Source organism: Meleagris gallopavo, chromosome 6, assembly GCF_905368555.1.
Source record: "Meleagris gallopavo chromosome 6, MGAL_WU_HG_1.1, whole genome shotgun sequence".
Taxonomy (NCBI): Eukaryota; Metazoa; Chordata; class Aves; order Galliformes; family Phasianidae; genus Meleagris; species Meleagris gallopavo.
Window position 1 is genome coordinate 6,687,552 of NC_139409.1, and position 15,033 is coordinate 6,702,584.

General features: G+C 42.8%; 1 protein-coding gene across 12 annotated transcripts in view; it reads right to left on the minus strand.

Annotated features, from left to right (window-relative positions):
- Window positions 1–15,033, minus strand: part of KMT2C (lysine methyltransferase 2C) — a 188,101-nt gene that overhangs the window by 114,292 nt on the left and 58,776 nt on the right. For all 12 annotated transcript variants that reach the window (XM_085226991.1, XM_085226999.1, XM_085227002.1 and 9 more), the window contains one exon: window positions 13,369–13,507. In XM_085226991.1, coding sequence (XP_085083117.1) covers window positions 13,369–13,507 — 139 coding nt within the window. The remainder of the gene's footprint in view (window positions 1–13,368; window positions 13,508–15,033) is intronic.

Below are 15,033 nucleotides of genomic sequence, written 5' to 3' on the forward strand. Positions count from 1 at the left end.
ACAGAATGGGAATAGTCACAGCCATGACTGCAGTCACTCTGAGCATGGTATGCACGAATCCAAGAGTCCTCATTTCACATATAAAAACACCACCTTGAAGCTTTACTAGAGGAGATGTCTATTTACAGAACTGTGACCATTAAGCTCTCCCTGTACCATTTGCAATTATGTTTTAGCATGCATAACATAGCAGCAGCACTGAAATGACAGCTCTGACAGCCCTCCTTGTGTCACATCATATGGAATCTACTGAAAAATATTTCTATAATAAACATATCCACAAACTTAAAATGTGAACTTCTGCAACTAATGCAGTTTGCATTGGTTTCAAGGGAGGCCATTTAACACATTTTTATGCTTAAATGAGCAATTCTGTTTTCTTCATATTTACGCCCTGAAGACCCCATAAAGATGCCTCAGGGAATCAGGCACTTGGCTGGAGGCCTCGTTTTGACTGGATCCCATTTAAATAGATGTAAGCGCATCTGCAACCTGCAGATTTGGGTTTTGGTCTGTGCTGGCTGGGTGGATGGAGAAAGGTAATGTGGGAAGAAGAGGAAATCTTAAAGCTAAGCTCGTGCATAATATTTACTGAATTTTGAAAGGAGAATATAGTGCCCATGCCTTTCCAGCCAGGTGAGGCATGAGCTGCAACAGAAGAATAAAGTAAAAAAGTTCCAACTCAGCACAGAAGACACTGAGAATCCAGGAAACCCCCTCTGACTTGATTTTGCACACTCTGAGACAGGTCCTTTGCCCTCACCATAAAACAACACTAGGAGAAAGAAAAATAAAAAAAAGAAGAAAGCAAATACAAGTACATGAACTGCTATTACAGTACTGGTAATACCAGACAGAGTCTAATGAAGACAGCAGTGTATCATGAATTCTTAGCCCCAGTTAAGGTCCCACACTTTCACTTGCACCTTGTAGGCAGCACTGAACTCTCTCCAGGGCACACATACTCCTGGGGACATGCAGCTCAGCTGCACATAATAGTGGTCCCATTCCTGGTACTCAGATGAACAACCTGCCATAGTACTGGTGGGGAATGTTCATCCTCGTATTTCTGACGTCAGTCACACATCTCACATGGTTCCACCCAAGCTGATGGCAAACATCTGCCACTTTCCAGAAATCTTTAGGAAAAAGTACCCAAAGGTAAAATGATGTAAAGAAAAATGACAATAAACGTAGCATGAGAACGGGGAGGAAAATGTGTGGTTACAGCTGAAAGGTAGGTATGTCTTGTTTACAAGCTGGTTTTCAGGATGGCATAAGCAAGCCATAACTGCTATTTGTATGTCAGTGAGCATAACCTATCAGACCAGTAGCAAAACCTGACCTGACCTCGCAGGCAGAGTTTGTAAGAGGGTAAAGCAAAGCTCTTTGGGCTAGCTGAGACTGGAGAGACTTGTGAGGGGACTTAAGGGATTTACGCAGGCAGCACAATGGCCTATAAATTACAGTAGTTACAAACACGAGATTATCCACAGCGGAATAAATAATTATTCACACATCCTGTCAGGACAGACTGTCGCTACTCACTAACAGACTTGAGGATAATTACGACTGAAGGAACAAAGCTCCTTCAAATGCAGTCGTAGCAAACACGCAATAGTGTTAAGACTTAGAAAAGAATATGAAAGAGTAATTTTGAAAAACACTAACTTTTTAAGCCGTAGTACCTTCCAAAGGCATGCAGGGGTAAAGCAGACGTTTCTGGAGGCTGCCTGGATCACAGCTTTCTGCGGGCGGAGCGAACAGCAGAGCTGGGAGATTCACAGCTCCGCCGTGGAGCGGTGCGGACAGCTGTGCTGCTGTCAGGAATCAGATGGTTTGTGCTGCTGCTGCTCCAGCAAAGCTGTGGACGCGGCTGAAGGAAGCGCTCCCAGCAAGGAGGGGGGTGGGGGAATCCTTTGCTAAAGGCTCGTAGGTGCATAAGTAAAAGAAAGGGGAAGCGGAACGTGGTCAGACCGCTGTCAAGAGGAAAAAGAGAAAGGGGGGGCGGAGGGAGGGAGAGATTATCAAAGTCACAAAAAAAAAAAAAAAAAAAAAGGTTCTGATGCTTTCAAGGGAGAATGAACAGAAATGCATCGAGCTCTCGCTCTCGGGGAGCTAGCAGCAAGCAGAGCCAGCGTGCTCCCTGCCCAGTAAAAAGCAACAGTGCTCTGCTCCTCGACTCACCACGCTGCTGTTCTGTCATGCAATACAAAGTGGCCAGTTCCACCGCGTGAGCCTTTTAGGTGTGAGTGCTCAGTAAATATTTTAAGTTATGTCTGTATGGGCAGAAGGTAGAGTTTTTTTATTCATATCATCTGAAGATAGCAGAAAGTACTTACAAATCTACTTTCCATATGTCAATATGCAATTAGAGAATCTAAATCTGTGGTGCAAGAAGAGCTCTCATATTGAAGATAACAAAATTGAGATACTGGCAACTCTTAAGATCAAACTCAAGATCTGTTATCATAATTAGCATATTTTCAGAACAGCCTAATTCAAAATGGGATAACAAGCAAGAGATGGTGTGTTACATATCTTTTTATAAGCTTCTAAGGAAAAAAAGAAACTTAAGCTCACCAATACTGCACTGAAGACACACTTATGAAGCTCCAAAGGAAAATTTAAATTCATCATTATTGTTAACTTCAATGCAACTCTAAATTTTCCTAGAACAGATGCTACCTTACACACATAAAGTTTAAACTTCCACAGGTGGTTCATTGCCAGGAAGTGCTGGCAGCTCACCCCATCCTAAAGGACTTCATACATTTGTATGCCCACAAATCTTAATAGATGATGGAAAGAAAAACATTTTCAGAACAAAACAGATGTACAGCTGGATTTAGGAGATGCAGTAAAAGGCGATGAGGTTAACACCTGAGCTAACGCCTGGTCCCACCAAACCTTGAGAGGAAGTCCAACTTTCCTAAGAAGCTCAAAGAGATGCCCTGTCTGACAAAATCATGTCTGACAATCTCAGCACTCTGCTGCAGCCATCATCTCCTGCAAGCCTCTTCCACAAGCAGAGCCCTCTGACAAGAATCTCAGATGCTACAGTTCTCCACAGTCTGCATCCCAGCAAAAGAAAAGAAAATGCCCTACAGACAGTTAATCCTGCAGGAAGGGGGAACAGTCACAATTTACTTAAGCGATGACATATGGACATTTAGGACTCATCCTAAAATACAAACTTTCCTGTTCAAAGGATTTTGTTTCGACACAGCGTTGGGCAACCAGTTGCACAATATTAAATTATAACCAGAGAGGAAAAACATCTTCTGGCTGGCTTGCAAATATTCCGTTAGGAAATTAAGGTAAAACTGATGGTCCCCAAAACTTTGTTAACAGAACTAAGGCTGACCATCAGACTTAACAACACTTGAAGAGCATCGAGTGCCACTACAATTAAATCTCCAAGAGCAAACAGAAGCCCCTCCAGGATCCTTCTGTGTTGGCAAATGGCACCAGGGTATCCTGTGTCAGCCAAGGCTCTGTGACAGTGAGCAGATGTGCAGACTGAATGCCTTGTTTACAAGGTCTCCCTTATCTCACAGATCTACGCTCGTGTCTGCCTGGGTGTTGCTGTGCTGCAGACAGAAATGACTTCACATTGGTCTCTGAGTTACTATGACCCTCGATGGGATCAGCAGTGACCCCTCACTCTCCTGCTCTTCATACCTGGGTGGAACTCGGGACAGTTTGCAGCCATGTGGGGCACTGCTGTTCATCCACAAGCTGAAGAACACACCTCTGCCTCCTTTCTTCATGAGAATCCTTCCCTACAAGCACACCTCTGCAGTTCCCTTCACATCCCCAGGAGACCTGCACATTCCATTGCCAAGGCAGAAAGCAAGTGGCTTGTGCTGATCACATCTACAGGTGTGGTGCTTTAAGGTACGCACCGCTTCTAATACTAAATGATGAAGGAGAAGGCCTGGAGAAAATCCCTCAGCCTCTTGTTCTGCATAGAGGTGCTAAGGATCCCCTTCTTTCAGAGGAACCCAAAAATCCCACAGAGATGAACAGAAGCTCTTAACAGCAGGAGAAATACGAACTCATGAATTCAACTCAACAGATGCTCTTCTCTTACATCTTCTCAGACTACATCTTCTTACATCTCAAACTTACATCTTCTCCTCCCAGACTACAATGGAACAACAACTGTCAAATAATTCTACTTTGCATCTCATCTTTTCAAGCACTCTGATTATTAAGAGCAGAGGTTGTCACTGCTGTTGACACAGGAAAGCCCAGGGTATGGCAGTTCTGTTATGGTCTGCCAGCCATAACCATTGCCTTAACGTGATGACCACTGACATGGCCTTAACAGGTGATCACTAATGCAATGACTGCATTAAAGTTTTTCATTTAAAAAGTAAAAAGAAAGCAAAGAGGATATCATTTGATTTTTGCCATGAGTTTCCTTTTAAATGAATTATGTAATCATTTTTGTAACTGTCCAGAAATGTCTTTGGGATGCCTTTTTCACACACACCTTAGCATTTTTGAAAGGTGAAGCTGAGAGGATTTATGCCTATTTTGCACGATATAAGCAAAGTTGTTACAGATTTAAAATGTTTTTAGCGTGCATTTTTCACAATTACAAACAAGCTCAACACAATGAAATGGAATACTTAGGAGCAGAACAGAACTTATCATAGAATGGTTTGAGCTGGACTCGATGACCTTTGAAGTCCCTTCCAACTCCTCTCCAAAGAGCAGGGAGTCGACAGAACAGACTGATGTGTACAGTTTATCAAAGCAGACTGATGAGAATTGGCCTTGAGAATTAGTTTCCCAGCTAACCCTTTTAGTTGTTTTACCGTATGTTAAAAGGCAAAATTAAACACTACGGGGGATCTGCTATTTACTTAGCTGTGCCAAGTTGTGATAATGCACTCTTTGCCTTCGCCCTCATTTTATGTTGTGTTATTTACAGAGTAAATTGTTTTTCTCCTTAGTGAAGATGTAGCATTGTATCACTTCTGAAAATTCAAATCAAGACCTGCAAGCTGCGTTTTAACAGAAAACAGATTCCTGACTTCAAACGATTCCAGTGGTCTGCATCAGTGTGTGTTCTAATATGTGAGATACTCACAGAGGTGAAGTTATTATAACACTTTGGGAAGCGTGGAATATTGCCTTTTCATCATCTCAATATCATGTCAGTATCTGAGCTTTGATAATAAAGAAGCTTGAAGGAAAACTACTAATGCAAACTTTGGAGCAGTGCCATTACAAGAGACTTCATCTCATGACACCCTCATCCCAATGACTTCCCATCGATAGAGCACAGCAACCCAATCCATTGTCCTGTTGAATTAATGAGGCCTGAGAAACATGAAAAGTGCAAAATAGAGATGTTACAAAGATGCAGAATTTCTCAGATGTAAGCTATATTTAAATGTTTTACATGCGATGTTCTCCTTCCAAAAGGAAACTGAATCACAAGACAACTTGAAATTTTGAAGTCACTCTGTACAGAGGCGGTTTTGAAAGCAGCATTTAACTACACAGCACAACTCCTTTAAAAAAAGAAGGGTGGGGGCAGTTTGTATGAACTTCAGAACTTCCAGTGAAGAATTTTCAAACTTCTAAGTTTGCACAAAGCAATTAAACAACATTAGACAGTAATTGCTTTCCAATTTCTTCCAACTGGCACAGTTGGAGTTCTACAGCCATATAATCTACTTAATGATACTCTTGCAATTTGAAAGAAAGCATTACCCCCCTCCAGCATTACCAGCAAAACAACACTTTTTTCCTGAGTTTTTAAGATTTAAAAAGTACAAATATGTACCACATCTGCCAGCTTTAATCTAAACAAATGTTTAAAGTTCAATTAGAACTTCACATGCCATAAATACAGGGGGAGTTATTAAAATGCCAGTGTTAACTAAAGTGAATGCTGGTCTGTTCTACGGCCAAAATCTTTCTTCTGTGTCCAGCTCAATTGACTCTTGGTCTCAAACAAAAGATCCCACATAGAATACAACTGTCAGCAGACATGGAAGGTGGTACTTCACATAAACATCTCCCTCGAAAAAAAGAAGCAGTGTGGCCTGTATCTTCACTGAGCCTTGGCACCCAGGAAGTATTATCTGTTCAACACAGATTCCCTCTCCTGGCAAATCAATATATATCATGCCAAAAATGCACTGCCCTTGCAGAGGTGGCAGCACCTTTTAGGAGGTTTGTCATAGGTAGCTTTGTACGAATGCTAAATAACATCTTATTGCCTGAAAAATGCTGACATTTAATACATACCAAGTTGGCTGTTTTTTCAAGAAAGTCCCATCAGAACTGTTCAGTCACATTAGGGAACAGCAAAGTGTGCTGATCTGCATAATTCAAGCCTCACATCTTTGAACACTTGCTTACAGCAGACATGAAATACAGCAGTGGGGCTCTTCAGTCAGAAGGGCGCTGGGTCAGGTTAAAGGTCCATCCACCCAGTATGGCCAGCGTTGGAAATACGATAAGCAGATGCATGGGTGGTGTTAAAGAACAGAGCAAACATCTGATACTTTCCATGCCCCTAAGTATTTTCAGTTCAGAGCTTTCCTGAATCAGGTACTACTCCTAAGCGTTCAGCAATTCTCAGTTTCACTCCCATGAACTCGCCAAGTTTGCTCTTCAATTCACTTTTCTTTTTTTTTTTTTTTTTTTGCAATCCATAACATCCTTTGGCAAGGATTTCTGTGCCACTCCAGACAACTGCCTGCTGTGTAAAGAACCACCTCTCTTCATTCTGCATCTGGCCCTGAGATTTTCATTTGACAATTCCTTAGTTTCTTGTATGGAACAGTCGATACACAGCGACCCTCCTGAGGCCACCTACCATTCTGTAAGCCTGTTCTCCTCCTCCTCCAGTCTCTTTTACAGACTGAATGGTCCCAGCTCATTCACCTGCTTTGCATATAAAAGTTACTCCTTACTTCTCATCAACCTTTTTGATGCTGTGACTCACCTCCAGTTTTCCATCTTCCTTTAAAGAGGTACAGATATACTTTCTATAACCCCACCAAAGTTAACCCAGACTTCTTTTTCTGAATGTTTCTGATTTCATTAAGCACACCACACGTGCTCACGCAAAGCTTTGGCACATCAAAGCTACGAGCTCAGAAACTCTCAGCACTAAGCACGCCCCAGTCTCGCAGCATCTCACAGACTCCAGATGCACCATCCTTTCCCCATGTATGCGTAAAGCTTCTGGCAAAGGTTAGAAATGCTCAAAGGGACCATCTCTGCCACAAAAGCTTATGGCTGCTCTGAATCCAGATTTTGTCGTTTAAATTGCCTGTACTTGCAGTCAGCCCTCTGTATGCCTCCATGAAGAGCAGCACAGATATGAAGAGGAGAAACTCTCAGCTGGAATGCACAGCAGTGGATCAGGAGGGAAAGGAAACTACGGCTTCAGACTTGAACTGAATATGAAGGGAGGCATGATGAATGAAAGGGCAGGGTGAGTCCGAACACTTATTGTGCAAGGGACATGGAAGGTGATGGGGAAACAGGACAATCATAGAATTATAGAATGGCTTGGGTTGGAAGAGACCTCAAGGATCATGAATCTCCAACCCCCTGCTGCAGGTGGAGCCGCCAGCCTCCACATTTAATACTAGGCTGCCCAGGACCCCATCCAACCTGGCCTTGAACACCTCCAGGGACGGCGCATCCACAGCCTCTCTGGGCAGCTATTCCAGCACCTCACTACTCTCATAGTAAAAAATTTCCTCCTGATATCCAACCTCAATCTTTCCTCCTTCAACTTAAAACCACTTCCCTTTGTAATAGCACAATAGCACAAATGATACAGGAGCCAAAGGAAGCAGGAAGAGAACAAGAAAAACAAATATGAAAATGGAGGAACATGAGAGAAGAAATGTCACGTCACAAACAGATGCAGTGGTAAGGGAAATGCAAACCTGTTGAGGAGCCAAGAAAGAATGCCCTAGAGCAGACTGTACACAAACTGATGAGCAGAAAGTAGGGTTAGAAATGTAAAGAGAATGGGAATATGATGATGAATCACCAGTATGAAAAGGAGTCTAACAGATAATGCTGGAGGGGAAAAAAAACGGACAAGTTGACATTTGGAAGAAATGAGAGCAGACACTGCATTCACTGAACACTGGAACTGAACTGGATGCCAGCTTCCTACCATCATTTGTGGCCAAAAAGTACCCATGTAATCCTCAGACAAAGCAGGCATCCCATCCGCTTCTGCGCTTGGTCTGCATGAGGCTGCCTACAAGTACTGCTGTCTGTACTTCAGCACGGTCTGACAGACTGCCAGCCATGGAATCCAGCTCACGGGATGCTCCTGTCTACCTGCCATCTCTCAGAGGGAAGAAAATCTGTCCGAACAGTGAACGGATCTGGCCTGCCAGAAGTAGGCTGGCTGCCCACAAGCGGCAGGACAGCTGTACATAAGCAACAGGGCAAAACCAGGTGGAGAGAGGCAGCTTAGCAGCCTGGCTGAGACAGAAAAGCTGCCGAGGAGCCTTTGTCTGTGAGAGGAAAGCTGTGACAGAAAGCAGGGCTCCACAAATCTGGGGAACCTGCTCACATAGCACAGGAGGCATTTCTAAATACTGTTTCAGTGGTTGGATCATCTCTACATAGATGGACTGCGGAGAGCTGTGCAACTTAAAGGCATGGTTATGCATGCCAACCAGGCAAAAGTTCCACACAACAGCACTAAAAACATTAAGGCCACAATGCCAATTGTGCAACTCAAGTATATGGCAGGATGAAAGCTACACGTGAAACCTTTCTTCGCCCCTCTCTGTGCATTACCCACGTTGTGCTTCAGGAGGGATGTGGACCATTTGAAGAGAAATCAAAACAAGGAAAAGAATCAGAGCTCAAGAAAATGTGTTCTACAAAGAAAATGAAAATAGGAAAGAAATTTGGGATTTTTGTTATAACATGCTGGGTAAATAAACTAACAGCCTTTTGCAGAGATGAATGAAATCTATCTTTCATTATCTCTGCCAGATGGTACATGAAGTAATGGGATAAACCCAGAAAGAAGAAAATCTGAGTTAGACCTCACAAAAATCTTTTCAACGTTAAAAACACTGGAAGATACTGTTTGAGGAAGAGCTAAAATTATTGTTACTGGAAGAATATTTAACAGCAATTTATATCAAGTTCTGTCCAGAATGACAGCTGTAGTTACCAGCCTTGATGACTAGGTGACTTCCAAAGGCCCCTTACAGCCCCGTAAATCTGAGACAGAACTGCTTTAACAACTATCAGTCTAAAGGCAAAACCATGCAATGATTTCAAGTACATTGATTTCAGTTGCCCTGTTCCATTCACTGGGTCCGCACTCTGCAAGCAGAATTCTTACAGAGAAGCATTCAAGTAAAACTACAAACCATGTAAGAACGCATGGGCACAAAGGAAGGTGATCGATGTTTCAAAATTAATCTTAATTCTGGTATCTCCTAAAGTAAGTGCTTGACTTTGCAACTTAAATTTTAAACATATTTGATATTAAATGTTTTATCTATCTCCCTCCTGCCCAAAGAGATGCAGCTTCTCCTGCCATCGCTGCAGTGCTGTTCTATCTGGATTATCTAATCTCTATTCCACTCCACAATTTCTTTTTCCACTGAGTGTTGCAAGTTTTGTAATGCTCTTTCCTTGGAGATTAAAAAAGAAAGAAAAAGATAAGGAACGAAGATAATGAAGTTCGCTGCTGTTTTTTCACCAGACATTATCTTTGTTCACACAATCAACAAATGTTCGTCAACTCCTTTCTGATGGAAGAAAGCGCCCCATCTCTCCATCTCCAGCCTCCAAATCTGATCTTAACAGCAGTGACAAAATGAAAATGCTGTGGTTTGACCAACTGCAAAGCGAAGCAGAAAGGGAGATTGCCAAAATCAGGAATGCTCTATGAAAATCTCAGCTTCTGCTTGGTGATGTTAGGACTGTTCTTTCTTCGTAGTTCCAGCAAAAGGACAAGTTGATGGAAAATAAAATGAACCAAAAGGTGCTTTGTTCTCCTCTGAAACTGCGCTTCCAGGTCATTCTTGTTAGCTTTCAGTGCTTGGAGGCGAAATGTGGGAAATAGAGGAGGAAGGTAGAAGTGGGCTCTGCTGCAAGTCCCAGCGGCTCCTGGCTCTACTCCTACAGGCATCACAGCCTCCTTCCCAAGAGTCTGGATTGCACTCAGCCCTAAGTCCTGTGCTGACACAGGCTTCTCAAAGGGCTTATGAAAAGAAAAATGGAACAGCCCAAGGAAAAGGCTCCAAGTCCCATGGCACTCCTGATACATAAGTGCTGGCAGCACTACTTCCACCACTGCCAGGCTCGATAGTTTATCTTCTCTTGACGTTGCTGCCCCTCCCCACTTGCGGTCAATAATTCACTCATTGCTTCTCAGCACACACACAGGCCTCACCCCTTGCAGCCTGCCCTACCCCTATGGCTCACATGCTATTTATTTCAACGGCTTCAGCATGTTGCCTTCTGAGCAGCTCTCCTCAACCCATTGTTAAATCCCCACCCCCAAGCCCGGCCGCAGGGAACAGCTCTCTGGGAGTCCCAGGCACACACACCCTACCCTACACAGGGCAGAAAGGCTCCAAAACCGGAGGCCTTCTCCATCTCCTGTCTCTTGGATATTCTTATTTAGCCTCAGGAAGGATCAGAAGAAAGATACCACACTAGGCAAGCTTTGGGGAAATTCTCAGCTTGTGAATATCCTATCCTGGTTCTGATGCATCTTACTATCTCCAGTTCAGTATTTTTCTACAGCAGTTATTTGAAAAAGGCTTTGTTTTATGCCCCATGTCCTATGCTCCTCTAACATCCTTCTTTACCACCAAAGACAGAAATGCAGAATTTACTCACATTCAACTCTGCTTATTGAAAAAGAATGTTTACTCAGAGGGCGGTGAGGCACTGGCACTGCTGCCCAGAGAGCTGTGGGTGCTCCATCCCTGGAGGTTCTGGCTGGACTGATGGGGCCCTGAGCCCTGTTCTGGTGAGCTCTGCCCATGGCAGGGGGTTGGAACTGGATGATCTTTGAGTCCCTTCCAACTGAAACCATTCTATGAATCTATGAAAAAGTGATGTATTGCTTACCACTGGTGCTTTTCTATGTTTTGGCAAATTTCTTCACAGTCTGTTAAAAAATATTCCCGTAACTCTCACATACCTAAACTTATATCTTAATTTATACCCATTTCCACTGGATTAAGTTAATCACACTATAAATGAAATAGCAAAACTTATACACAAAGAAATGAAGCTGGTGAGAATGTCTAATTTGGAAACCAACGTCTAAACTGTATTCTCAACTTACAGATTTCAAATCTTTATGGAGTCCCACTTTATACTGAATCTCAATACATTTCCTTCCACCATTATGTGAGAAAACCAGAAATCATTGCTGTGTTGCATTTTGTCCTAAGAAAACAGAAACAAGCCATCCAGCATCCAGTCTTTCCAACCTGCAAGGCACAGTGCCTGTGTGAACACCTCCCAGACAGTAATACAAATGATTGATCAAGGAGTCACAGCTCAGAATAGGCTTTCTTCTGGTAGGTTTTCAAGACACAGTGCCAATAAAACCTGGCGTTCTATTTTTTTTTCCACTGTTATGAGGATATCAACAATTTCTCCAACTAACATGACACCAATTCGGCATCCAGATCCTGAACCGACTGGGAGCAGAGAAACCTCAGACTCCCAGTTACTGTTGCACATCTCTTGAATGCATTTTCTTCTAAAACATCAGAGATGGGGTATGACCATCGTTAATTATCAATTAATAACATTTAGCTTTTTAATGCTTTGATCAGCCAAAGCAATCGGTCCACAATATCCTTTCAATATTGACTAATCAACCTCAGCACTGCAAGCTGGCAGAACAAGTAAGTTGAGAACAAATAAGGGCTGGTTCAGAACTAAGCTGGGCTTTTTTTTTTTTTTTTTGGCTGACTGTTGTCCAGCTTTTAAGAAAAAGTTTATGGGTAAGGAAAGTGCTGTAATCAACTATTCGCTATAACAGCCAGAAAGCAACCTTGACAAGAACAGAAAGCGGATGAAACAGCATTCAGAACAATTTCTGCAAAGGATCCAAAACAGGATGAAATGAAGAATAGAAATAGCTGTTCAGTTCAAGTCGGTTTACTTACTGACCACAGTTTAGCATTAGCATAGGAAAATGCCATTAAAAGCAGTTTTTGTGTATTTCCTTCAGGTATACATACCACGTCTATTTAAGCAGAACTCTCTGTAAGGAGGGAAGTACCTATTGGAGCACAGCAAGTTTGCAGGCATGTAAAATGTGAAAATGATACATGCAGAAAACGAATTAATTTTTTGTGCATGGGAAACATGCTGTGTATCTGACATGGATGAATTAAAATGACTACAGTACTGTCTCCAAGTCTATCAAAACAGAAATGCACCTGTAACTGCCTGCTAACAGACTGGTAACAAACTGCAGCAAAAGAGAACTGTTCACAGTAGCTCTCATACTCTGATACTGCTTCAACAGTGATCACAGGCAGCATGGTTTAGTTTTTGCCAAACAATATCATTAAACCTAACTAATACTTTCACTGATTTGGGGGCAACTTATATTCATAGCATCACAGAATGGCCTGGGTTGAAAAGGACCACAATGACCATCTAGTTCCAACCCCCTGCTATGTGCAGGGTCGCCAACCAGCAGACCAGGCTGCCCAGAGCCACATCCAGCCTGGCCTTGAATGCCTCCAGGGATGGGGCATCCACAGCCTCCTTGAGCAACCTGTTCCAGTGCCTCACCACCCTCTGAGTGAAAAACTTCCTCCTAATATCTAACCTAAATCTCCTATGCTGACAAAAACAAGGAAAAAAAAATCAGAAATATTGATTTTCCAGTATTACAAATTCTTAAATAACGAAAAATACAGTAAAACTGACAAGATGGATATATATAAACAACTGTTTTGTTGTTTTTGTTCCTGAAAACACAGAAATGCAACCTGAAAGTTCAGAAATACTTTTATATGAATTTGCTTATACACCACTTCTCAGGAGGAATGCTTCAGTAATCACAATGCATCTCAATCTCACTTATATCTGCTTGAATTCAAACAGCTAATACGCTGTAATTTGAGAGTTTACCCATGTAATCTGAGGACAACATTTAAGAAGTGTGCTTTTCACCTCAATCTCCCTGTACACTAATTAAGCCATCGGTCTCATATACAGCAGCTGCCAACACAGACTGTTATTACTGATGCTTCAGAGCACCAGGAGTGTGCCCTGAGCCTGTGCTCCAAGCACTCTGTGCCCCATTCCTCAGCTCCAAGCCCTGTTCCAGCACCCGTCTCTTTGCCCACTCACCTGGTTTTAGCTTCGACACCAACGGAGGCAGTGGAGCTTGCAGACTCCTCGGATACTGAGCGCTGAAGGACTGGTGTTAGCTGCTTGGTGCTGTCCACTTCCACCTGGGCATCCTCTTCTGCAGATTGCTCTTTGACTTCTGTTTGAAAAATACAGATAATGATTATTTATTTTGACTACTAAAACCAGACCTGTAAGCAGACGATGCAAATATCTACTTATAGACAAATTAACTTATATATCATCAAATGCAACAGAATAGTAGAGTGAGAAAACACCATCTTTATGCACCTAACTAAAACATGAAACTGAATGCTTGTGAAGATTTTTACATAACACAGCATATGATGGTGAGCTGGAGATGTTCCATAAGCCATGAGGCAGGGGAGTGGTGCTCAGTGACAACCTTCTCCTGGGAGGCAGCAGGTTTACATGCATTTCCAGCTGCTAGAAGCTGAGCTCTCCTTCTCCCCTCGCCTCCTTTTCTGCCCTTTCAGCTCAGAAGAAATATTGAGGTGACAACACTAACTTGGGCTATAATACAGTGCTTTTCTCCCAGATTAGCTTTAACTTCAATCAAGTCCCTGCACTAGTTCATTCCTGGTCACACTGATTCTATGCTGGCACAGTTGCTAGACAGAAAAATAAACATCTACAGCTGACAAAGCTTCTGTTTGTCTAGAAAGTTTGTTTCTGAGCAGAAACATGAAACAAAGGGCCAGTGAGTGTGCAGCTTTAACTCCAATCCTGTTAGGTTGTTCCTCCGTACCACCTGAGTCAGATGTTTGTCAGCAGAGCGCTGCAGGGCATCACTCTGGGTGCTCCAGCATGTAGGGACACAAGGGAGCTGCCTAGGGCTGCAGAGCAGTAAAATGCAGTATTTCTGCTCTCCCCCATACCTTTATTTCTAAACCTAAGTAGCAAAAAATCATAGGGGTCTGGCTGATGCTCTTTGCCACATGCAGCTTAAGATACTTTTGCCTTCTGTCAGTGGAGAAATGGTGGAGAGAATCATGGAATCAGAAAATGTTTTGGTTGGGAGGGACCCATCCAGATCCAACCCCTGCCATGGGCTGGCTGCCTCTCTCTCCACCCTCAGCTCAGGCTGCCCAGGACCCCCATCCAGTCTGGCCCTGAGCAGCTCTGGGATGGGGCACCCACAGCTCTCTGGGCAGCAGTGCCAGTGCCTCACCGCCCCCTGAATGAAGCATCTTCTCCTAACATTGAACCTGAGCATCTCCTCTCTCAGTCTAAAACCATTCCCCCACGTCCTATTAATATCAGACTGTGACAGAAGAATCTGTGACATAGGTGGGCATGCCAAAAAAAAAAAAAAAAAAAAGCTGCTACAAGCTTTCATCTTTTAAATAAGAAAAATAAAAGAGGAAAATCTTTAGAACATAAAATTGCAACGTTAGGAGAGCATATCTCAGTCTGCAATACTGAAATTATACACCCACCAGAGCAGATCAAGAAGGGGAAATCTTTCATACAGAGAGACTGAAGGAAAATTATTCCTTAACCTGGAGTGAACTCATTTAGGGAGGCACTGCATAATGTTTAAAGCTCTCAAAGAAGGCATAAAAAAAAATACTTCAGAGAACCACAATGCTGAGAAAAAAGAATAAGAAATTCCTGTACAGGACTGGGTGTGCCAGATATCTG